Here is a 24,784-nt window from a genome sequence, read left to right on the forward strand (position 1 = left end):
GTCTTATATACGAGTAATACGAAACAGACGAATAAAAGTGTGCTTTATTATATAATGGAAAGAAAAATGAAAACGATGTAGTTTGTTGTAAAACAATTTCGTTTGAAAATCAGTAGGCTATTCTCTAGAGTTCTTTAACGTCTCCTTCGTAGCGTTAACGGATTTTATCGTGTAAAATCATCTATACTTGTTTATAAAATAAAAAGATAAAAATAAAAAATAACGAGGGGGAATTACTATTGATTGATAAAAACAAACATATGAGTTTTTTGTGAAAAATACTACCCCGAAACGTTGGAATGAGTTTCAAGAACAGTTAGGGTAATGATACTCTTGATTAGAAGTGGGTTTGCAGATATGGTTTAATGGTATATGACCGCTGTATTAATAGTTCTTCCATTTTTTTCTTTTTTTTAATTGCAACAGAATAAAAGAAACAAGGAAATAAATAATCCCAACTTATTAATTCGCTGAATAATTTTCCATTCCAAAATCATAATTGGGAATCATTCCATAAAATATTTTTCATTTCTGTAAAATAGTTTTAAGAGAATCGAGAATCGCTAGAAGTACCATTGCTTTAGAAAAATTCATTTTAGAGTAATCCAAAAACGATTTTAGAAAATTCAAACAATATAAGAACAAATAAATATGGTTAACCACGGAATAAAAAATATTTAAAAGTAAATGCTTTTAACTTAGCTGCTTTTATTTTTTCCGCATAGAGCACTTCTTTCCATCTTCTGGTTTTCAAATTTAGTGATTTCGAAAAAAGTACTGTACAAAACACTCGCGAGGAAATAGGTCACACGAAATTGGGATTAACAGTTGGGACGCTCTTTCCCATGCTCGCCGTACGATTCCCTCGTTCCAGCAGTGCGTCATTTCAGTCTGGATGATGTAGGCTACTATAGTTTTTTGCAATACTCAATCAAGGAGATTGCAGGAACAAAAAGGTTTGAGAAGTCTGAATTGGCTTCTTCATAAGCTTTCATCCGCATGAAATCAAACACTGAATCAAAAAGAGAAATACCTGATTCAAATAACCCAGTTCTACACTTATCACACGAATGCTTTTCCAGAATCTTTTTCGCAGAATAACCCACTGCATATGCAAACTTTGATTCCTCTGTTAAGGTGAAAAACTCAACATTCTCATTAAAATCAAACTCGTGGGGCTCAGGGATGTCGCTGCTATTACGTCCGGCTTGCACAATTCTCTTGGCATGAGGGGTAACTGATGAAAAAACCTCGGATAAAAGAGATTGATGGAAAGAAAGTGCTTCACAATTCCCCGTCGAATTTGAAGAAACCGAAAAGCTTCTAAACGTTGCTTGCTTGTAAAGGGCAGGAGAATTGCGACGCAGTAGGTTTATCGTTTAAACCCCCAGAGCGTCGTAGTAAGCCGTAGAAATGCTCTAGACTATCCTGGTTAAGTCTCCTCAAACAAACATATTTAAACCCATGCTTCATCAAATCTTCTGATAGACCGAGGATGGCAGAAATAGTCAGCTGCCATCCCTCTGCAATAGATTGTTTTCCCAACATCTTTCCCCACACTATTAACAAATTTTAAATCGCCTAAAAATGAACTGGCCTACCTCAAAAATTGGAATGATGCGCTTTCCCTACAAATTGAGCGACTATACATTTTTTTTTCCTAAAAATCCAAGAGAATTAACGCAGTCGAACAGCTTATCAAAGAAATTTACAACCTTTGCTGTTCCTGCGGCCTTCGGATGTAACAAACCTTTACTCACGTAAAAATTGAAACAATAAAGAAACAATAAATGGAAACAATAAAGAAAAAAATATAGTGTCTAAGACGAAACTTGGATTTCGAAAGGCTTAAAACGTGCTAGTCTTTTCTTCATAACTCTTTTTTGATCTTTGAATCTTGAAAATATTGGAGTTTACCATTAAAAGCTGCACCGTCCGATAAATTGACCATAAGTTTGGGGGTAAGTAGACAAAGTACTTGAAATTGAGCTATAATACAGCTGTGACTTTCCGGTCATTTATCGTCTTTATAATTAGTGTAAATTGTAAAATCTTTCCCTTAATCTTTTTTGCTTGCTCACTATTTCTCACTGAGTAGGCTACAGCCTTGAAGTAACCCAATAAAACGTATATAACTACGGCCCATGTCCGGAGGTCTCATGAGCCTATAACCTAGAGCCTAGACTAGGTCAGTATTTGCTAGTTTTCGGCTCACTCGGGGTTCGGGTCTTTGCCCTGGGGCCCTATCCCGAATCTCTCTGTCTCCTCGAAAAGTTTGTTTTATAGAATCTAGGGGATGAAAGGAATCCCGCCATTCTGGAATTTTCTAAATTTATATTTTGATAGCCTACAAAATTTAATTCTAATTATATCATGGTATTTTCATTTCTTAGCTATCTCATTATGGTACTAGAATAGAACTTTTCTGAAGTTAAAAAAAAAACAAAAACATTTCATAGCCTACCTGTTATTTGGCACAGCAAGTAATTTGACTCCTTCTTCTTTTGCATTTTTTCGATTAATATCGCACCCTTCGAAAAAGCATCGAACGCCCATTCTGGTTGCTAGCCGGCAACGCTTAATAATAATCAGTTTTTTAAGCACAATACTTTTTCTTTATATCCATATCGCACGATTTATTCTTTAATTTCAACCTGATTTTATTCGACAATTACCCAGTCACTCGACTTATGAATCACGCTCTAGCATAATTTATTGTATTGGAGCGATTAAGTAGTACAGCATTTTGCGTCTAGAGGCGCTGAGGTACGCGGGGTCACTTTTGGAGTTTTGTCAGTACTTTGTATGTGTTTATACTTTGCTTTTTATTCAGCACACCCATCGCTATTTCGTACACCATTATTATTCTGTTTATCACTACCTAGATATAATATTCAGCTTTTTTTAATAATTGTATACATTGGACGTTTCCAAAAATCATCTGTTTGCCAGTATTTTTGAGCATTTAGAGCCTCCGTCGTCGAACCTCCCCCCGCGGCTCACGACTCCCCCCGGTCGGATAACGGCTTTATTTTAGGGGGGGGGCCCCATCTTGTTATACTATAAAATTGAGGGAAGAGAATGTTTAATTACATAACCCGGGATTAATGTCATTACCTACAAAGAAGTGATAGGAGGGTAGGGGGGCGCGCCGCGCCTCACCCTCCCCCCTGGAAACCCCCCTGGGTCGCCCTTTATTGTTCTGTCTTCTGGGTATATATATGGGATTTTATTCTTACTTATATATAATTTTCTTATTTATATATTATTCTACCTTTCTTTTTTAATAATAATTTTTATACAACAGACCTTATCATTAAAAATGGGCTTTGATAATTTTAAATTAATTAAAGTTTCCTTAAAAAAAAAGACAAAACTAAATATTCCTACCTGCAATGAACAGTGATAGGACCTTCTTGGCCAAATTGTTCTTTCGTTTTATGTACTTGGCCAATGAATTCGATGAAGCCTTCAGCTGATTTTGGACAGCCCTCCTCTGGCCAGTCGGTAAACTGGAACTGTCTTATTGTCCTTGATGAGCCATCTCTAGCATCTGTCACCTAAAAGAACCAGCTTCATAAACAAGCGGTTCTCAAGCTATGTACCGGGCCACGATAAGGGCCACAAAGATTATACTACCGAGCCGCAAGTCTCAAATTAAATAAGAGAAACTACGAAAAAAACAAAACAAAATTAAAGTTTTATAATTTCGAATTCATTCTTAAACATTTATAAATGACAATGTTTGAGATGTGGTTCAATTTGGATGAAATTTTACAAAAACAGTGAGAAAAAAAAAAACATCAGTAAATAAGAAAACAAGGATATTTCCAGCTAGCGACAAAGTAGATGATAACTGAAAGTAGATGACGCAATAAAACCCCCTGCTACGCACTATAACTCCTAGATGGTGGGGTGATATACCCGAAATCAATGGCACTGGATAAAGGCTTCTTTGTTGTAGGCAATGAAGGACTACATAAAAAAAAAAACAGACAAAAAAGAGGAACAGAAATAGAGACTATAGGGACTATTATTTTAGGGACCATTTTAGGGACTTTTGGAATTTTAGGGACTTTTAGGGACTTAAGGACCTTTGTACGACCCCTGAATAATTCCAGCTAGTGAAAACTGAACTGGAAAACCATTTTCACATGCTGGAAATATTCTAGTTTTTTCTTCTTTATGAATTGTTTTTTTCCTCATTTGTCACGCTTAGCCAGTGTGGTCTCAGAAATCATTTAAAATCGTACAAAACAATGGTCTCCCAAGAAATGAATCGTGCAACCCAATAAAGCTTTAAAGAAAGAAGGGGCTGATTCATGGGCACCAATAAGCTGAATTTCAGCGGGGGGGGGGGCTTACCTGGGCGAAGCGGAACTTACAAATTTTTTTTCAAGAACTACCAAACAAAAAAATAAAAATAAACTGGACCATAATTACGCCCCACGGGGGGGGGTGGCGCCCCCCACTGATTCTGCTCCCCCCCCCCCATATGGGCGCTCATGGGCTGATTGTTAGAAAGGGAGAGGATGGGTTGAACGCATTCTCACTTTTAGATTAATAATCTAAGAGGTAGTAAGAACCGCCTTCATAAACATTTTAGGTAACAGACAACTGGTAAAAAACCAACATTTCTTATGTTCTCTATTAACGTAAGCATACATAGGTCCCTTAAAGCGTAAAGGCATTTGAAGAATCTTGATGAGAAATGGAGCCTAAGTTAACCTAGATTAACTGAGACCAGCCTAATCCAACCATTATGTTGGATTTAAATATTTGCTAAGCTTGGTTCAGACCTTGCAAGATTGGCTGAAAGACAAGGTCCTTTTCTCACTATTTTATTTATGTCTGCACAAGTGGCTCGTTCCTTTTGCAAATCTGAATTATTGATTGTTACTCGAGTAACACAAGAGCAAAAAATTTGTAAATCTCAGCTATTTTGTATTAATTTTGCAACTTTCAGGCAAAAAATTATTTCTCGCAGTATCCCATTGCACATTAAACAATTTTGTAATCAAAAGCTCATATTCCTAACTATTCCAACAGCCAACGCAAAGGGAATCCTCAGAAATTGTGTATTGTACCACTTTCCTTAAAAATAAGCTGATTTTGGGTTTTAAATGAAGCAAGAACCTCGCCCTTTACTAAAAAACTATTGTTCACGCATTCTTACAATGTAGTAATACTTTCTTGCATATCAACCCACACTGCAATTGCATAATTACTCTTTGATTTTATTTCCAATTGTCATAGATTTAATGTGGCTCTTTACTTGTCTTTGAAGAAATTGATTTATTGAAGTTTTTTTTTACTTAATATTTAAAAGAAGAAAAAAAAAAGATCCAACCTCTAATTTAGCTGATTTAGACAGCATTTTTTTAAATTGCAAATACCACCAAATACTATTGTGCTGAAAAATCAGAACTTAACGTGTGCATTGTTAATGTAAAAAATCTCCCTAAAGGGCTGGTAGCTGATTTCGGGAACCGATTTCAGCATCAGTGGCCAAACGATAGCGGTAAGAAAAACTTGTTGAAAGAAAAATTTATTGCGCGAGATTTTCAAAATCATGGACAAAAATAGTCAACCGGAGTTTATTAATAGTTGCATGATTGATCTCAGCTTAGTTCTCAGTTTAATTCTCAGCTCAGTAGCGGGGTCTTTCACCACAGACATCTCTGGCTGACTATTCAATTGTATCCCTATTTTTTTGTGATGATCATGATGAAAATCGGCGCTGATTTTGTAAATCGGCACCGAAAATATAAAATTTTTCTAGCTCAAATCGACGCCGATTTCTTTTAAAATCGACGCTGATTTGGAAATCAGTTCCCGAAATCAGCTACGTGTGCCCAGCCCTTAATTGCTGACTTAAGAGCACTCTTCGTAACATAAAAATTGAGGGAGAAGTGAAATACCTTAAACTCCCTGAGCATATACTGCGGCATATTGTACTCTGCAATCGGTTCAACAACATAGCACATGTAGCGAATCGATCGATCGTTTGGCCAGTACTGATGACATTTTTCTTGACCCATTTCACGAAGTTTGGTTAGCATCACAATAATGGTTGAATTGTGCTCCCATAGCATGCGCCAAAAGTCTTCTGTGGTTTCTGGGAGGGGTCCTTGGGTTACAATATATGCGCCTCGCCATCGATAGCCATCAATAATACTGGCATTTATGTAATCACTCCCTGTAAGTCCAAAAGAAATACATAAATAAATAACTAAAGGAAAAGAAGAAAATATAAAGAAAATATACAGAATCATCTCAACACATTCAAAAAATCAGTGATATGTCCCTTTAAAATAATACACAAGGGCGAATTCTATACTTCGCCTTCAGAATGATTAACAGAATTCAACGGACAGAGTCCGTTGATTTTGAATTGAAGTAATCAAGTATTTTACAATAGGTTGCATAGGTTGCATCAAGACTTGGCTGGGTAATTGTAGACAGAGAAAGCCAAGACAGATAGTCCAAGTAATTGAGAGGCAAATGTTTAAATGACTGGGGCACGGGTAAATGGCAGGAGTATGAATGACTCTCTTATTGGACACATACTTGTCAGGTTAGTTTTTGGAAAGGCATGCCTGCCTAGAGCCTTAGGTGCCTTACCTGCCATTCAGATCAATTAATGATAGGGCTAATTAATTATAAAAGAAATAAGTAGAAAAAAAAAAAAAGTCTCCATGCCTTTTGTAAACAACAGTAGATAAGCCACTAAGAAGCCAAATTGATTAAGTCCACTTTTTCCCTTTTTTTTTTAATTATAATCAAAAAAATTTTATTTATTTTTAAATTCGCAAACTTCCAAAAATAGTATGTAAAATTAAGAATTATAAAGAAAGAATAAACATTATGAGAAATAAAACACAAAATATTTTTTCTGAAGGAATACAATTAGGGAAAAACAGAAAGTGAGTAGTCTCAGAGGTTTTTCTTACCATATTATTTTTGCCATGGCATATCATTAAATAATATACGAAATATAAAATATTATTTTGACTACTTTGTTAGCACCTGAAGTGAAGTTCCGGTGAATTAACAACCTGTCTCCCATAAAAGTATGCCAACATAAATATGTTTTATTCATATTTATTATTTATTTTAAATTTTGGCAATTATCTTTTCAATTCATAATTCGTAGACTGTTAGTTTTTCTTTCACTTTGTTAGCACTTCCTTTCTTCCGTACTGAGAACAGATTTTCCCTTCGCTAGTATTGACCATATCTCGTCGCTTCGCTAGTATTGACCAATCTTATATCACTTTCAAATTTGCCTTATTAGGCTTTGGGCTATCTTTAAAATTTATAAATAAAATGAAAACATATAGGTATGTTAATAACAGGTTAAGAATATCAAAAAGAACAACTGAAAATGCCCACATATTCTTTACTTCCCCTTTTCATGAAATGCCAATAGAAGCGAAAATGGAACCTAATTACTTTAATTGGTTAAGTGGAAATTTATACATGCAAACATATCCTTAAAAAATTAGGGTGAATTAAGAATTCGTTTTTTGGATGAAATAACCTTGCTATGAAAATTTTAGTAGTAGCGGGCACAAAAAAAAGAAAAAAAGGAACGTGGGTAAGAGCCAAAAAATAAGCTAGAAACTGATGGTACCAACCAGCTCAAGAAGATATAGATTTTCTTTGAAGGTGTAGTGGTCTTTGGGAGTCAACATTTTAGTACACTTCGAAATTCTTACAAACGAAAAGCGTTGTTAAATTTAACTGATTAGTTTTTCTATTTCACTTTTAGGGTTGAACCTGGTAACAGGGATGAAAATGATATACTGCCCTAAAAACTTCATGAATTTGGAACAACCAAAAGAAAAGTCTTCCTATTGTGAAAATGGCGGTCTTAGGAAATGGCGGTTTAATGTCCTTGGTATTTCCATTTCTCAGGTATGAGTAGACCTACGATGAGTCCAAGGGGTAAGAATGTTTTCATTTTAATGTCCTTGGTATTTCCATTTTTCAGGTCTGAATAGACCTAAGATGAGCCCAAGAGGCAAGAAAGTTTTATTTTAATTTATTTTATATTTCAATTTTACAAGTATGAATATAACTAAGATGAGCCCAATTTTCAAGAAATTATTATTTTAATGTCATTGATATTTTCATTTTTCATTTATGAATATAATTAATAAGAGTCCAATTGAAAAGATTGTTTTCATTTTAATGTCCTTGTTATTTTTATTTTTCAGGTATGAATAGACCTAAGATGAGCCCAAGAGGCAAGAATGTTTTCATTTTAATGTTTTTGGTAATTTCATAAATAGAATAAATGTTGATCTTAAGAGCTATTTAATAGATTCTAAAAGCGGTATTTCACTCGTTCAATTTAAAAGAAAGGGAACACTACATACCTTCTACACTCCTGAGGGGTTGTAAACAAACACGTGTGTTCTCATATGGTAGAATACTGATCAGTCTATTTTTCGTTTTATTTACAGGCAAAGTGGCGCTGTGGAATTTTGCATTTGGTAGTTTATAATTAGCCAGTTTCTAGAAAAAAGGTTAACTATTACAGGAAATTCCTCTCGCGAGAAAATAGCAAATGAAACCTGTCATCAATAAGCAATATAAACAAATAAATAAAGCAAACGATAGCTAAAATACAGCAAATAAAGACTTCGGATAATTTCGGACAATTTAGTTGATAATTAACCAGTTTTGATAAAAGAGATTAACTATTATAAACAGTTCCTACTATAATATTTAACGGCATGGAAGGGGAACTATTTTTTCGGGGAAGAGGGGGGGGGGGGTACAAAAAACTTTACAAAATGAATCGCAAATTTGTCTATATGCATTTTTGTTAATAAAAAATTAAAATTACAACAGATCAGATGAAGATATCTCACACAAAGCATGGATAGGACTCGTGTCCCAAAGTTATTCTTCGATGGATGAGTAACACAGTTCTCGTCTCAGAGATCATCTACCAAAACATGAAAAGAAATCTCTTTAATATACAACCCGCAGGAGCTGCTTTTCCTGGCCAACGACAAAAGCTCTTATAGGAAGCACATTAATGAGCTGGTGAAAACCCATAGAAAGATTACTTATCTCAATTCTGTATCTATTCTGTAAAAATTCTGTGTCTGAAATTCTGTTGAATCCGGAATCAGTATCCAAAATAGTCAGCTTTTTCCAAAAATAAAATCAGTCTCGTAATTCAACAATTAATATCTCAAACCACGGCGTTAATATTGGTCTTATTGTTTTAATTTTGATGTTTTGTAGCCCTCCAGCCGTTGATTGGTCAGAAGCACCCTACTGCTGGAAAAATAGTGGCTACAGATTGATTTTTTTCATCTATTTTGCCCTCTCCCCACTTCCCCTTCAGAAAAGACTCTTACCTCCTCCAAGGGGTTGGGAATGTAACTGCCTATTTACGGCAAATTGCGCAGGATTGTATCTCTGTCCAAATAGGAAAATTACCAGAAAGCACTTAGGGGTGCACCCACAATTTTATTTCAGATTTGTTTTAGCTATGAAACCACCACAGATGGAACCCACGCCCGTGTTTTTTGGTATTTTCTTTTCCTCAGTCGGAAGAAAACTCTTATAGAATAAACACTAAGTCACTTTATTGTCGAAACGGCGAACACTTCACAAAATGGCGGTATCTGCACAGCTGTACACTTGCAAAACCTGGCCGTAAAGGCCACATATGCCAAAAATATGAATTTTTTCCCAGGAAATATGGCAGACACTGGTATACGAGTCATTAATGGTGAATATGGCGTCGAAGATTGTCGAAATTCCAATTACCTTTTTTTTAACATTAACAGGTAGCAAGCCTGTCGCCCCATCTTACGCCAGTTGGAGCAGTGGATTTAACTCTGCTGGGCAAAACGGGATCATAGTTTGATCCCAACTGTGGAGAGACTGTCCTGCAGCTAAACATGTTATTGGACCTCAAATGCCACAACGAGCGACGGACTTTCAACAAAGTAACGTGAAACGAGTATAAGTGAGAAGTGGCTTTAGCTGAACTAAATTCTGCCTCCGCCACTTCAGTAGTTTGTTTTATTTTGCTATGTGTTTTATGTTGTGAAGGAATTAATTTGTACATATAATTATATCAAGCAAAAATAAATTTAATTAATTAAAGCTTTGACAAAAAAAAAAAAAAAATAATAGAGATTTACCCTAAATTATAGTTTTAGTACGGTCATTAGAGTGAGAGTACCAGTGCCACTACTAGGGCCCAAGTTCCGTGTCAGTGACTGAACATGATTATGTAAATTCTTGATATGAACTTCAGTATTACCGGATTGAATAGCTTCTAAAATGGCATCATGAATAAATATATATTGGTTCTCTGTCTGTAAATAAAAAGAAAACAAATTCAATAGCCTTACTCGATTAGTTCCTCGATTTATCGCGATTTAATAATTTGTTTTTCTTCACATGTCAGTCGGTAAACCCACTATTACTACGATACTATCTCATTTCTACCATGACCATGATTAATCACAATTTAACCATTGGTCCCCAAAGTCACCAAAATATAGACCTTATTCAGTAGAAATAACCGAGCCAATGAGAATAATTCATTTCCCCCTCCCACAAAAACCAATAATTTTTTTTAGAGGAGCGAGAAATATTACCAGATTGAAATATTACCTTAAAAAGCATCATCAGAAAATGAATATTCATAATCAGTTTGTAAATAAAACAACAACAAATTCAACATCAAATCCCGGTTAATTCTAAGACACAAACTCAAAAGACATAAGCAAAACTAAATACATATCACTTTATTACAAATTATAAAAACAATAATCGTCAACTTAGCTTAAATATAAACAAAAATTCTCCTAAACATATAAAACCCATTCCCTAAACATAAAAAAGATCTCCCGGGTGGTTTTATAATAAATATGTAAAAAAAAACATGTTTACACTCATGGTAATGATTAGTCATGAAGGCTATTTAAAAAAAAAAAAAAAATCGATTTTTTATGTTACTTAATTAGTGTATCTCTTTTTGTTTCACAACTGTGTTTTTAATTTCCTTGAACATAGAATAAGAGGTTTGTTTTAAAATTTGGAAGGGCAAACACAACTACCAAATACATGCCAACCACAACCACAAACCACACAACCACCATTACCATGAAAGTGGCATTCAATCGCGGCCCGGGTTTCTTAAATGGAACTGCTTGCAGTCCTAGGAATATGCAAAAGGTCCCTCGAGATTCCACGCGAGAGATAGCTGCGATAAAAAAAAAATGAAATTGATGTAACATACATTCTTCAGAGGCTCCTTCAGAACTACAACAAATATTAAGGGTTTCGTAAGGGCAGAAAGATTGAGAAACAGTTTTCTAGGCCATAAGCCAATAGAATAGAATTAATTTGCGCTTAAAATCCATAGGCCATGGCAATATATATATATATATATAAAACAACATATATAAATTATAAAAATCGTAATATAATCCTGCAGAACCCTAGCTCTATGATCCATCGCGAAACGGAGAATTTGTACAAAATTTCTTACACTCATAAAGCCCTCATCCACATACATTCTCACCAACCATTCAAAATCAAAACCCTTCCTACCAAACTCTTCAGTTTCTCACGTTCACACATCAAGTGAAATACACTTTCTTTCAAACCTCCAAACATAGAATAAATATTTACTAAGAATTAGTCTCAAGTTGAATTTAGTGTGTAAAACGGTTCATATTTTTAAATTATGAACAGTTTGCTGATGATTGATATGGGTCTTTTTCGGAAACCCTGGTAATTTTATGGATTTTTACGTTAGCCTAGTGTGAAAGGACTCGTTTAATTCTGAGAGGTAACGCAATTTAACGCAATTAAGACAATTTAACCATTTATAATAGAAATTTACGTATGTAGTGTGAAAACTGCCTAAGGTTCACACTATCTTGACCGAACATATACTGAGATTTCAACTAAAATTGAGTCCATTTCCACATTTTTTTTTTTTTAAGAGAAGTAATACAACGAAGAAGCACATATTTTTCTAGTCTATCACGGTGTTTGTTTTCTGGAGTAATGAGGGTTCTGTATGCCCTAAACCCTTCTATTTACTAGGCCATTGCCCTGTGATGAAACTAATGTAACTTAAAACAAAAAAAAAACAAAATTCGAATTAGTTATAATCTTAAAAAAATGCTTTTGATATTTCTATATAACTGAATACAAGAATAATACCTGAACCATATAATTTCTTCGTGCTCGGAGACAGGTTACGTGACCATAAATATCTACAGTGTTTTCATGTTTCATTCTCTCCAATGTAGAATCTATCACAGCAAAACATCCAGTCCGTCCAACGCCAGCACTGCCAATATATAAGATATAATTAACAAGAAAGCATGGTAAGTCAATGCAAAATAATAATAAAAAACGTAGATACAATCCAACCAAAAACATCACCCCCCGTCTTTTCCGGAGATGAAAAAAACATATCAGAAGAACAAATTTGAATCAAACTAACTTGGTCCATACTATTTAGAAGTATAGCAAACAAATTTTTCTTAATATCAACCAAAACAAGGTAAAATTAGCCAAATCTTTTCATGCCGCTGTTTGACAGATTTAATTGTTTTTTTTTATCGAATGGCCATAAGCATTGTCTGTAAGATATTTTTTTCGATTTATCTTATTATCTCATTTTATATCTCAATTTATGCTTATTGGCTTTTCATTTTTCTTCCCTTTTTTATTTACAGAACAATCATGTATTTCAAAAATAGTTTTCAAGCAGTGTTTCCTATTAAAATTTCTCTATTTTACTATTTAATATTTCTTTTTCTATTTCCTTATTTAATCCCCTTATTCATTACATATTATTTCGTAGTATTTCCCTACATATTTTGCAAGAACAGTAAAAAAAAAATGCTTCAAATTCTTTAGTCATTGTCGTGAACCAGAACCACTTTTTAATACCTTGACGTAAATTAAACAAAGGATTTTAAAACGACCAAAATAGATATATTTTTTTCTATATCAATTTTCTATTACTATTACCTACTATTTCTATTTAAATATTCACAATTTCCTACTTCTATTTTCTCTAAAGCGCTTATTTTTCACTGTCAAAATTAATTTTCTTTCGACTGTTGCTTATATATTTACATATTTTGTTTCTATCCGAATATCTTATATACTAAATAGGATGAAAATCTATTTACTGTATTTTTACTATTATGAAAATCTATTTATTGTTAAATATTTATATACATTATGTATTTAATAGAAATGAAAATTTCTATTATCTTCTATTTACATGTACATTTCTATTTTTATAATTTTCTGTTCCTATTTCCTCTATATCAGGAGCTAGTGCCGCAAAACTGATTGACATAATTGAGTCTCGGGTTGTAAATACTAGTAGGCCTGGGACCATGCAATTATTCATACAAATGAGACATTTTCATGGTAAATTCCAAAATCATTATTATGATCAGTTGCCTTTAAAATCTATGATGGTTTATGTTATACTTGCTATTTACATAACTACAGGTCTCGAAACAGATTTTAATATCTCCCTTCGTCACTAAGCAGAAGGCCGTGAACTCGAACCCCACCTACGAGAATTTTTGCAAGAGATTTTATTCTATCATTAACTTTAGTAAGAGATGTTGAACAATCTTACCTGCAATGTATAACAAGAGGCACAGCATCAACGGGATTAACAGCACGAATTCTTTTCAAGAACATAAGGAATGGAGCTGGGTGGTCAGGTACTCCATGATCAGGCCAGGCTGTAAACTGTAGCTGTCGAACCTCCCTATGCTCCGACGTCCCGAGTTTGTGGAGCTGAAATGTTCTCACGCAATAAGTTGCCAGTTCTTGAACGTCCAGCAGGGTAACAGATACAACACCGTAGGTATCAGAACCTCTTGATGGCCAATATTGATCACACTTAATTCGAGCACGCTCCTCTAGCCGTGTCATCATTACTATGGTCATTGAACGCTGTTCCCAGACCATACGCCAAAAGTCTGCAAAAGTCTCTGACAAAGGTCCCTATAAAAAATAAATTTACCGTAAAAAATAGCATAAATGAAAACAGTTAGTAAATATTGACATATCCAAAATGAAAAGAAAAACATAAAGTAGGTTATGTCAAAATAGCAAGAAGGGTGATTGCGCAAGAAAACGGATTACCATCAATAATCTTCTTACATAAACTCCACTGATTCGATAACCTTGTCAAGCCTCATCATCATTGACAGCAGTATCCGAGGGACTAGGTCTCTCAAATTAGCCTTCCGCCAAAACACAAGCACAATACTACAAAATTACGTATTTTATGTTTATCTAGACTCTTTCTGTAGTTGTTTATTTTTATTATCAGCACTAAGAGAATTAAAGATATTTTACATTACTTGGAACAATTTGTTACAAGGTAATATTATTGGAATTCTGGCCTATCCTTGGTCTACGCTGATCTACTAATAACGTGAATAATAGACAGTCAACATATTGGTAAGAATTATCTCAAGGCTAGCAAATAATTTTTATTATTATTATTCTTTTTAGTATTTCGCCCACTACAAATAGTGTATTCTAAAGAAATTCAAAAGTTCTTTCCTAATAAAACACAAATGATATGGAATATATCTAATTTGGTCGTCTTCACTAATACTTTTAAGAAGTACATTACCCCTTAAATATGGTTAGTGTAGCGAAGTATTGTATAGTGTATACATTACCCCTTAAGTATAGTGAGTCGAAAAACCTGATATGTCTGCTTCAACGAGCATTTATTACAACAACATATTTATATAATGCATTTTCGATAATTAAAAAACCCCCGTATTCAATACCTTTTTTTACGGGTAAATAAATACAACGGGTTTAACCTATTATTACGCCCCCCCCCCCCCAAAAAAAATATATATGTGGCTTAAAATTGTACTTCCTTTTTTTCTTGGAGCCTCCCAACATCTCTCCATACCCAAGGGTCAGAATGTAGCAAACGAATAAACTTAGTAACTTTGTATCACCTGTAGAATATCTTGGGTACTAAATTCAAGTGTTAACATTACCTCATATATTACATTTCGAAAAGTCACATAGAAAACTCCAAAGCCATTATATTAATGTGTCATGAAGTTAGACACAAGAATACTACTACTACTACTACTACTACTAGAAACTCACCGCAGCACCAAGCTGCCTGAGGTCAACACAGCTACGCATGCTCCTCGTCCATCCCAATCTATTCAAAGCCTCCGTTTTTACAACCTCCCACGAAGTTCCCATTTCCTTTAAATCTTTCTTTATACAGTCCTCCCTCCCCAGACGAGGACGAACTGCTTTCTGTTTAGCCCTAGACGGTTGGCCGAAAAGAACAATATTCGGGAATCTGTCATCCTTCATCCGCACAACATGCCCTGGCCACCTAAACCTTTCTTTCATTATAGCCCTAGAGAGTGGTATTGAATCCCATTTTTCGTATCAGCCTATTGTTTGAAATACGCTCAGTCGGCCGGGTACCTAGAACAATCCTTAAGCAATTTTTCTGGAAAACATCTAGAAAATCTTCATCCGCTTTTGGAGCCCCTATGCTTCAGAGCCATATTTGACCACTGTCATGCCTTGGCTATTCTACTTTTAACATCTTCACTGCTCCCACCATCTTTACTAATAATACTACCAAGGTAAGCGAAGCTGCCCACCTGATCAATCTTTTCATTACATAACATCACCTTTTCATCTTCACTTATTCCTAGCCTTAGTGACTTTGCCTTCTTAACATTAATTTTCAAACCTATTCCAGCACCCTGAACTCACAAAACCTCTAAAACTTCGTTCATTTCTTATTGTATTCTCACACTCGAGAATACAATAAGAAATAAGACTAAGATACACTCGATCGATTCATTCAATCCATTTCCCGTTACCTTATTGCTTCCCAAGTAAATTAGAAGTTTCTGTTTTCTTCAACATGTGCTACACCTCCTTTTTTCAGATACAGAAACTACAAAAATAAGTAGCTTTTGAAACCAGATTATTGGTGCCTTAACTCAGAGGCGGAGCAAAAATATTAATTACAAAAAAAACTGTGCGGTTAAGGGGATTCGATACCTTAAAGGATCACCCTATCTCGTCTATCATAAACTTTTTTTTTGCATAGCCAAACTATTTAGAATGCTTGGCAAAACTTACTATAACACCCACTTAACAACATAACTATAACACCCACTTTCTCACAAATCTTAAAAAAAAATATTTAGCTTCTCTTGTCTTGTGGCGGAGACAAAAATATTCAGTTTTAATGAAACTTGTATAATTAGACAGTGTGAACTTTGCTTTTTCGATTAAACGGAGAAGAATTTTCTTTTGAAAGGTCAGGAAAGAGCAGTTCCTAAAAATGTTCTAGGACAACGTTAAAAATCAGCTCAAAAGAAATATCATTTGAACAATTTGTCAGCGTTAGGAGTTCCCTGTGGTGCAAGCTACTTTGATTGAAAAACATTCCGACACAGTGGACGTAAAATTGTATTGTCTTTTCAATCAAACTTCATAGTCAAGCCACAGGTTCTCAATAGCTCTCGATGGTGGCTAGTCACATGGGAGAATCCGCTAGTGATCCCTTTGTCTTTGAAATGCCAGCAAGCACTGAGACTTGCAAAAATGATTTTAAGGTTTCGAATACCCTTAAAACAACGAAAAACCCATACCATACTTTCAGATTTTCCGCTCTGACGTAAACTTTTTGCCGGAACTACTGCAACCATTGCATAATAAAGAAAGAATTAGAAATTACCACTAATACAAAAAATATATGTAAAATTAAAGGAAGAAAAGGTAGACATAGAATTAAAGAGACCCATTTGACCAAAAATAGGTTGATCATGAAGGATCCTTAACTGGCCCAATTGTGCTTATTCTATTTAGAAAAAAAAAAAAATACAATAAAAAATCTGCCCTCCTGTAAAACTAAGTTATATAACATACCACCATTGGAAGTGCCACAGCCTGATACTAAACAATATATCGTAAAAAAAAAGAGAAACACTTTAAATAGAGACAAAGACCACACTGCCTTTTAAATATAAAAAAAACACCAGTTTTTAATACTATTAGCGAGAACAGCATTAAAAACATGCTCTTGAATCTGTTTTATCCCTTGATGAATTGGCGTGTTGTGTATTGTTTTTCTTCTGTTTTTGTTAAACTTTCTTGAAGCAATGATTTTAGTACTCTTTTAATTTTAATTAAAAAATATTTAATTTAATTAAAATATCAATTTAGTATCATTCAATTTTTTTTAATTGATTGAGGGACAATAGAACAGTACCTGAGTGGCAATATAGGCATTTCTCTTTCTATATCCATCACAGTAGTTGGCATTGATGTAGTCACTGCCAGGAACACCAGGTACGGTTTCAAGAACAAGTCGTGAATGATCATAGGCTATTACATTGGCATAGCGATTCTTCGGCCGATTTACATCCAAATTTTAATGCTCCCAATTTAACGTTTTACCTTTTTATTTTTTTTAATATTCCTTAAAATTAAAATTAAAAATTAAAAAAAATAACTTAGAATACCAAAAAATAGCCCATTTTTTTTTTTTTTTTTTTTTTTTAGCCACAGAGCCGCTTTCTTAGGTTTTTTGGGTAAATATATCGAGTTATAGAAAAGGCAAAAAAACAAAAAAAAAAAAAAATAAAAAAAAGAAAACACAATAGAATTAACGGAGAATTCGATATGTCATATTGTCGTCGGCCCTACTCTGTCTATTACTGACATCTAAGCCATTACTTAATGTCCCTTTTGTCGCTGCTCGAAGCATTGTATATCTACTTTTGATACAACCCCGAAGCTCATCAGCAATTACTCAAAACTTGCTTTTTGGCAGGAATGTGTTTTGATTTTGGACGGCCGTAGGGATAGGGATCCCATTTTTCACCATACGCGAAATAGTGTTTGATTAATCTTCTCGCTGACTAGTGAACTATAAACCTCATTTATAGACTGGATTTATGGCATCTGTGAGATTCCCCTCGCTAAGGTTTGTCCAGGGGATACAAGCCCCCAGCAGGGCTTTGGTTATTGACATTATTCCTCGTCTAGCTGATTTTATATACGCCTAAAAGAACAAAATAATTCACATAAATTGGAGCTTTTCAACTTATACTGCAGCAAGCAGGCTAATATCTACCAAAATTTCGGCTGCATAACCAGTAGCGGTGTTCAGAATAATCATAACAAAAAACTGAACAATAACAAAGGGGATTAGATTTCCATATGGTGTTCACAGGCTGAACTTTCTCAGATATAGCTAAACATAACCCTTCATAGGCGACACGGCCACATCTCCCCCGACAGTTGAAAGCCTCTCTTCTGCACACGTGTCTATTCTAAGTTATAGCTAATGGCTAAATATAGCTATATAGCTAACGGCTATCATGATAAAAACGAGCAGGATTATGGCCACGATCACGGTAGTGTTCAAAAACCTTATACGGTGTAGCAGCACTGACCGCTGTAATTGAGAAAATTTTGCAATTGATTTATTAATTTTAATCAATTCATACTGCATTGAAGGTTAATAATCAGACAAGTGTGACTTATCTAAATTCAGCCTTAGTCCAACTCTATCGGATTTAGTCCAAGACATCATATCTGAGCCAATAAAAAAAAACCTATCTACGTTTAACACCATATCACAGAGTTTGACCACGCCCACAAAGGACCTGAACTATGTACACCAATGGGCTCAGACCTCGTTTAGGAAATATCTAACACTAGGTTTACGTCTTTAACATTGCTTTATTTATTTTTGACAGCAGTAACGATGTGAATTCATTTTAAATGTTTTTCCTTATTATTACCACCGGTAATCGTAGTAGTCACTGAATACGCTCAGTGACTAGTAAGTCATAAGTAAAAGACAAATAACATGCAGAAATAAACTTATCTGTACCGGAATAATAATAATAAAAGAAAATTCACCCCTTCTCATGACAAACAATTCTATCACTCTCCCTCTCAATAGCTGATACCCCTCCTCCCAATTGTTTCATTTTATTTCGCTTGGGATAGGGCACAGTTCATATAATTATCCAGTAAGTTTATCGCAGATCATTTCTGGTCTTCGTTCTCGGTGCGAACAAAAAGCTCCTCCCACTTCTTCGTGCAGTTATTAATAGCGGGTTTCCACTTGTTTCCGATTGTTTCGCGCAAAGTGCATTATTCGTAATAGCGGGTTTCCACTTGTTTCCGATTGTTTCGCGTCCGACTTGTCTACCCGTGAAAAGATCTGACGCCGCTTATGTTTCTACGTTCTCTGGAGCACTCGCACCCCGGTCCGGGTTTTTATAATGGGTGAGATAGGGAATGATCATACTGGATAATTATATGAACTGTGGGATAGGGTAAATAACGTTATAAGAAAGCAACTGGAAGTATTTACACCAATTCTGGAATTATAATAAGTAAGCTTAACAGTCTATGTATGAAGTGACTGCAGCTACGAAAAAGATTTTCTCATGAGACAAATTGCCAAAAGTTTAGGATGGGTAGCAGCGCGGACAAGACCTATGCGTTCAATTATTGGAGATCGTGTGATGGATTCAAGAGGAATATATTTAATGAAAGTGACCAGTGTAGTATATTGTGTTTCAAAAGAAGCACGATATCTATCTTTATATTTAAAGACCTTTATTTTTTTATTTAATTTGTATACTTTATATTTGTTCAACTGGTATACATTCGTGATTGAGATGATGGGTGTGCTCAAGAGTTTCATCTTGAGTTGATAGAGACATTTTTCTGGCCTAATATTCAAGAGAAGGACATAAAATTAATACTGACCAAGTTCAGACGTCATTTTATGGTGTGAACGCAGTCACTGTCCGCACTCATTGGGACTCCAAAGTAGGTAAGATCATCTGCCTGTTCTGTTTTTCTCTAGTCAGACTGATATGTAAGAGCAAATTCTCTGGTTCCCCTCTCCTTCTATATTTTGTTCTAGCTTTGGAGGCAAAAATCACCATCCTGAACCATGGTTCTGCCTTCCCTAGGTAGTTTTTTGCAAATAATAAATCATCTCAGGTTTCGGACAGTCAGCTAATGTTACCCACATAAGAAAGTGTGTGCGTCAGGATTGTATTCACTTCAATACCTGGATTTTCAGAAGAAAGGGAAAGGGCTGCTTGTAGACAGAGGCTAAGAAGGTGAGGCGATAGACCAAATCACTAAACAGCTAAACGTAAAGAACACTTAGGTTCAACCTTTAAATGTGACACGGCTTTTCAATTTGATGTGCATGTCTTTGATTAGCGCTCCAAGATTTAGAGGGGCACTATGATGTCAAAGGATTTACAAGAGTATCTGTCAGTTGAGGTCAACAGCCTATTGGAACTTGACGAGCAGTCGGTAAAGTGAGGGGCCATACTCATAGTAATTCTAGGTGAGTCGCTAGGTGACAACAAATTTGGCCTACCGTATATTTATTACGATAAAAGTAAACCTGATGCTCCTAAATGCCGTTTTCGTCGCCACTCCTTGACGGTCAACTATCCCCTTCATATTGTGTAACTTAGCAACGTGACATGTAAAGCTGAGGTGGTGGCGGTTATGAATAGAATATAATTTTATTTTTAAAATTTCTTTCAAAGCATTTTTTGCCAAATTTGGATTTTTCGTCGAAAAAAAAAAACACTATATATATATATATATATTTCAAAGGCACTATATATATATATATATATATATATATATATATATATATATATATATATATATATATATATATATATATATATATATATATATATATATATATGCTGAATGTCAAAATGCTGAATGTCACGTTCTTTTGATGATATATGTGTGTATACTCTTTGTATATATATATATATATATATATATATATATATATATATATATATATATATATATATATATATATATATATATATATATATATATATATATATATATATATATATATAACAAAGAGTATACACACATATATCATCAAAAGAACGTGACATTCACTTTGAACATAATTCATTGTAAAATAAATAAATGAAAAAGGTCAACACTTAAAAAAGTCAAAAATAAAAACAAAATAGAGTACAAAAAAATTAATGAAAATACATAAAAAATAATAATGAGTCATTTCGTCGTTAATACTTTCTAGTCAGAGTCGAGAATAATCGAAGCAAATATTTGTTTTAAGATGCTGTTTTCCTGTGACAACTGATACATCGCTCGGAATCAATAGGACTTACATAATTTCAAATTTGTCTCAATAGATTTTTTTATGTTTCTACTAGCCAGAATCACAGAGCCTTTTATCTTTCTTTTTACATCATGTTTATTTTCATATTACAATTTGGTTTCTCTCACATCCATTATCCCACATCCCCACTATTTTCTCAGTCGGCACCCCAACTCAATTACCATTTCAAGCCACTAGTTTCATCCCCACTCCCATTTTGCTACAGCGTTTAGCACCATACCCTAATTATCTTATATATCTGATCGAACTTATCATATTATTCATTTAAATTATATTGAGACCCAATTTTGGCCCTATATTTCGCCCGTCCTCATCAAAAAAAAAATATATAAAAGAAGAAACACTCACAACAACATGCGACCAATAAAAAAAAAATGCATTTTTTTCAAAACAGTCCTGGCATCCTTACTCCAGCAAAGTTCAACCAAGACGTACACCAACTTCGCATCCTTCATCCCCACTCCATTTTTGCTACAGTGTTTAGCACCACGCCCTAATTATCTTAGATTTGATTGCACCTAGCATATTATTTAGTTTAATTATATCATCAGTTTCGTTCATCATTTGTTATATCAGTTTAGTTACTTGATTGGATAAGATGATACTGGATGGAGAAGCGGCTATCGTGAACTATTAAATTACCCAAATCACATTTGTTGATATATAAAACACAAACTTGGGAGTAAAATAAGATTATGAATCATTAAAACTCGGCATAAATGCTAAACGGCAGAGAATAGGGTAATGACTACTGATCACTAATCACTGAGGGAAATGACCTCCTCCCTCCTTGTTCCATCCAGATCAAGTCCGTACGTATTCACTAGGCTTCTTACAAGCATCTAATGTGGCATCATAAAGACGGTTAGTGCCACTATCAGGTTTGTAGGTGGCACTAACCGTCTTTATGACGCCACGTTAGGTGCTGGTAAGAAGCCTAGTAAATACGTACCTGACTTATTGTTATAAAATTGTATAGAAAGCCAATAGTAATTTTTTCTCTTTAGTCGGCTATGGGACCCGGTCTCGGCTTTTCGGTCACAAAAGATATTCAGCAATCGACAAAACTAGAAGTTACAAAAACAGACCAGCATAAATCACCAAAATCATTAAGCGTCAGAAAAAAAGAAATTTAGGCCCACAATACGCAGCTCAATATAAATTTGGTGTTATTTCTTACATACATGACATTTCTTCAACTACAAACATGAGAGGGAAAAAATCATACCTGTGAGAATTTAGCACCGTCACTGGCCCTAAGCAACTCAACGTGCCTTGGAAAATCAGCGACAGGAATTGGGGGATGACTGGCCATACCAGGGGTTTGGAAGGTCATCATTCGCAGCTCAACGGGATCTGTGGGAGTGTTGGCACCACCAAGCTCAGCCATTGGAACTGATGACATTAATGGCTTCGTCACAGAGTAGTCAGCATTCTTATTTGGGATCCGCCGCCTTAGAATATAATATATATATATATATATATATATATATATATATATATATATATATATAGAATTGCTCGAACATAACATCGCTTTACACCTAAAGTTCACATCAAAGAGTACGGGCAACTTGTAAGAGTGGAAACTGGCGCTAGTCTCGACAAAAAAAAACAACATCATCCCCATCTAGCGTTTGGCGTTTTTTGACATTTTTTTTCAAGCTTCGTAATCGTGTTTTTTTCAAAAACTGTGATCAGAAACTTATTATTACAAACAAAACCTTCGGTCAAGGGCGGATCCAGGATTTTCTTTCGGGGGGGGGGGGGTTTACTAATTTTCGACTTTTTTTTGGGGGGGGGGGTACTAATTTTTGACTCAGTTTTCGACTAATTTTACTGATTTTTACCTAGGTTTTTACTAATTTTTGTCTTATTTTCGACTCGGTCAAAAATTTCGGGTGGGGGGGGGGGGTTCAAACCGGGTAACCCCCCCCCCCCCCCCCTAGATACGGCCTTGCCTTCGGTAATTACACTAATAATACTAATTTCGATTTATTATTACACTGAAATCATGACGAGAAATACCAAACGCTAGATAGCGTTAGTAATTATTTTTATCGACATTAGCGCCAAGTGCCACTTATATAAGTTATCCATATTCTTTGGGTCACCTCTAAAATTCTCCCACTTTTGATATATTTACCAGATACCATTTGCTAAGATGTTCTCAAAGGGAGGACCAGCAGGGCAATGTGAGTTCAAATCCAATGTGATCTTATTTGCCCTGCTGATTAAAAAAACTTGGCAAATTATTTTTAGCAATCATCTCAGTAGTAGGAACATTTAGAAACGACCTTTAGCACACGATATAAAGAGGACATATAAGAAGATATGAGTTACTAATACTAATAAATTACTGATTACTAGAATACTAATTAGTAATTAATTACTAATAGCACCTTCAATTTAATAAGCAATATTTTTCATAGTTAGAATCTACAAGACGATCGTCAGAAGTGCTCTCCTAAATGGGTGCGGAAAATTGGCTGTCAAAGCTCAAAATATTAGTAAGCCCCCTTCAAAATATTGGCTATTAGTATCCCCCCTTCATACTCCTGTAATATTACGGTGAATTGACGCTCTACTTGGCACTATAGGGCCCGAGGCTCAATTCCAGCTACCGCAAGGTGGGGTCACAGGCTTGCTCCGTGTCTTTGTCCCTAAAAAAAGGAAACTGGTACGCCACTTGGCAAACATGTGCACCTTTAATTTCACTGTAGGATATTTTTACTTTTATTATGCCCCCCCCCCAACACGTAATCAAAATTAAGAGAATTGTCTTCCTCTACCCACATATTAGTAGTGTTAAGATTATTAGTGTAAAATATGCAACAGAAGATTTCACATCCATTCAAAATTGGAAAGCCACCATATAATGCACAGGGGACCCTCATTTAAATGTAATATATGTCAAAAGATGTCTTTGATCACGACTGTCTTCGTCCTATTCTCGCGTCCAGCGTCATGAACTATTATCGAACAAGGAGATCCTTGAGCGCTTTAAAAATTAGTACCCAGTCTAAGAAATAGTAAAGAAACGACAGCTCGCGTGACTGGGCCATTGTCTACACCGTAAAGACTACCAACGCATCTTGAAGTCCACTATTAAAGTCCACAGCCGCTTGAATATTGAAAATGTCGACCTGTCGAGGAATCGGAAATGTCGAGGTCAGAAGAAAGATTGGCGGTCAGTGACGAAAAATGGCGTAGAGCCGCTCAAAGGCTTCTGCCTCTTCGGTCGGCTCTGGCACAGTGACTGGCTCTACCATGTCAAAGCCATTGCACATAACCGTACTTCACAGAAAACCTATGTTGGATAAATTATGAATGCTGGCTGAGTTGGAGCAGCGTATAGTTCCCGTCAAAAGAAAAGTATATATATATTAATAACATTTAGGGAGCTGTAATAAAAATAATTCGAAATTGAAAATATTTAAAGGCAAAATTTATTGGAAGATCAGCATAATGCTTTCCCAGCTTAAAACAATATTTCATATTATAATA

At 34.9% G+C, this 24,784-nt stretch overlaps 2 protein-coding genes across 8 annotated transcripts in view; both read right to left on the reverse strand.

The window, feature by feature from the left end:
• Positions 1–24,784, reverse strand: part of CaMKII (Calcium/calmodulin-dependent protein kinase II) — a 234,429-nt gene that overhangs the window by 163,634 nt on the left and 46,011 nt on the right. The gene's annotated exons all lie outside the window — the stretch shown is intronic.
• The window catches only part of LOC148940575 (tyrosine-protein phosphatase Lar-like), a 42,725-nt gene that overhangs the window by 14,099 nt on the left and 3,842 nt on the right, over positions 1–24,784 (reverse strand). The window contains 9 exon segments of the mRNA XM_089105524.1: positions 3,391–3,560; positions 5,922–6,199; positions 8,385–8,523; positions 8,970–8,983; positions 10,217–10,352; positions 12,217–12,346; positions 13,664–14,037; positions 17,321–17,530; positions 22,506–22,731. Coding sequence (XP_088961650.1) covers positions 3,391–3,560; positions 5,922–6,199; positions 8,385–8,523; positions 8,970–8,983; positions 10,217–10,352; positions 12,217–12,346; positions 13,664–14,037; positions 17,321–17,530; positions 22,506–22,731 — 1,677 coding nt within the window.

This window comes from Artemia sp. Qi Xiang Cuo, chromosome 19 (assembly GCF_049724085.1).
Source record: "Artemia sp. Qi Xiang Cuo chromosome 19, ASM4972408v1, whole genome shotgun sequence".
Classification (NCBI taxonomy): Eukaryota; Metazoa; Arthropoda; class Branchiopoda; order Anostraca; family Artemiidae; genus Artemia; species Artemia sp. Qi Xiang Cuo.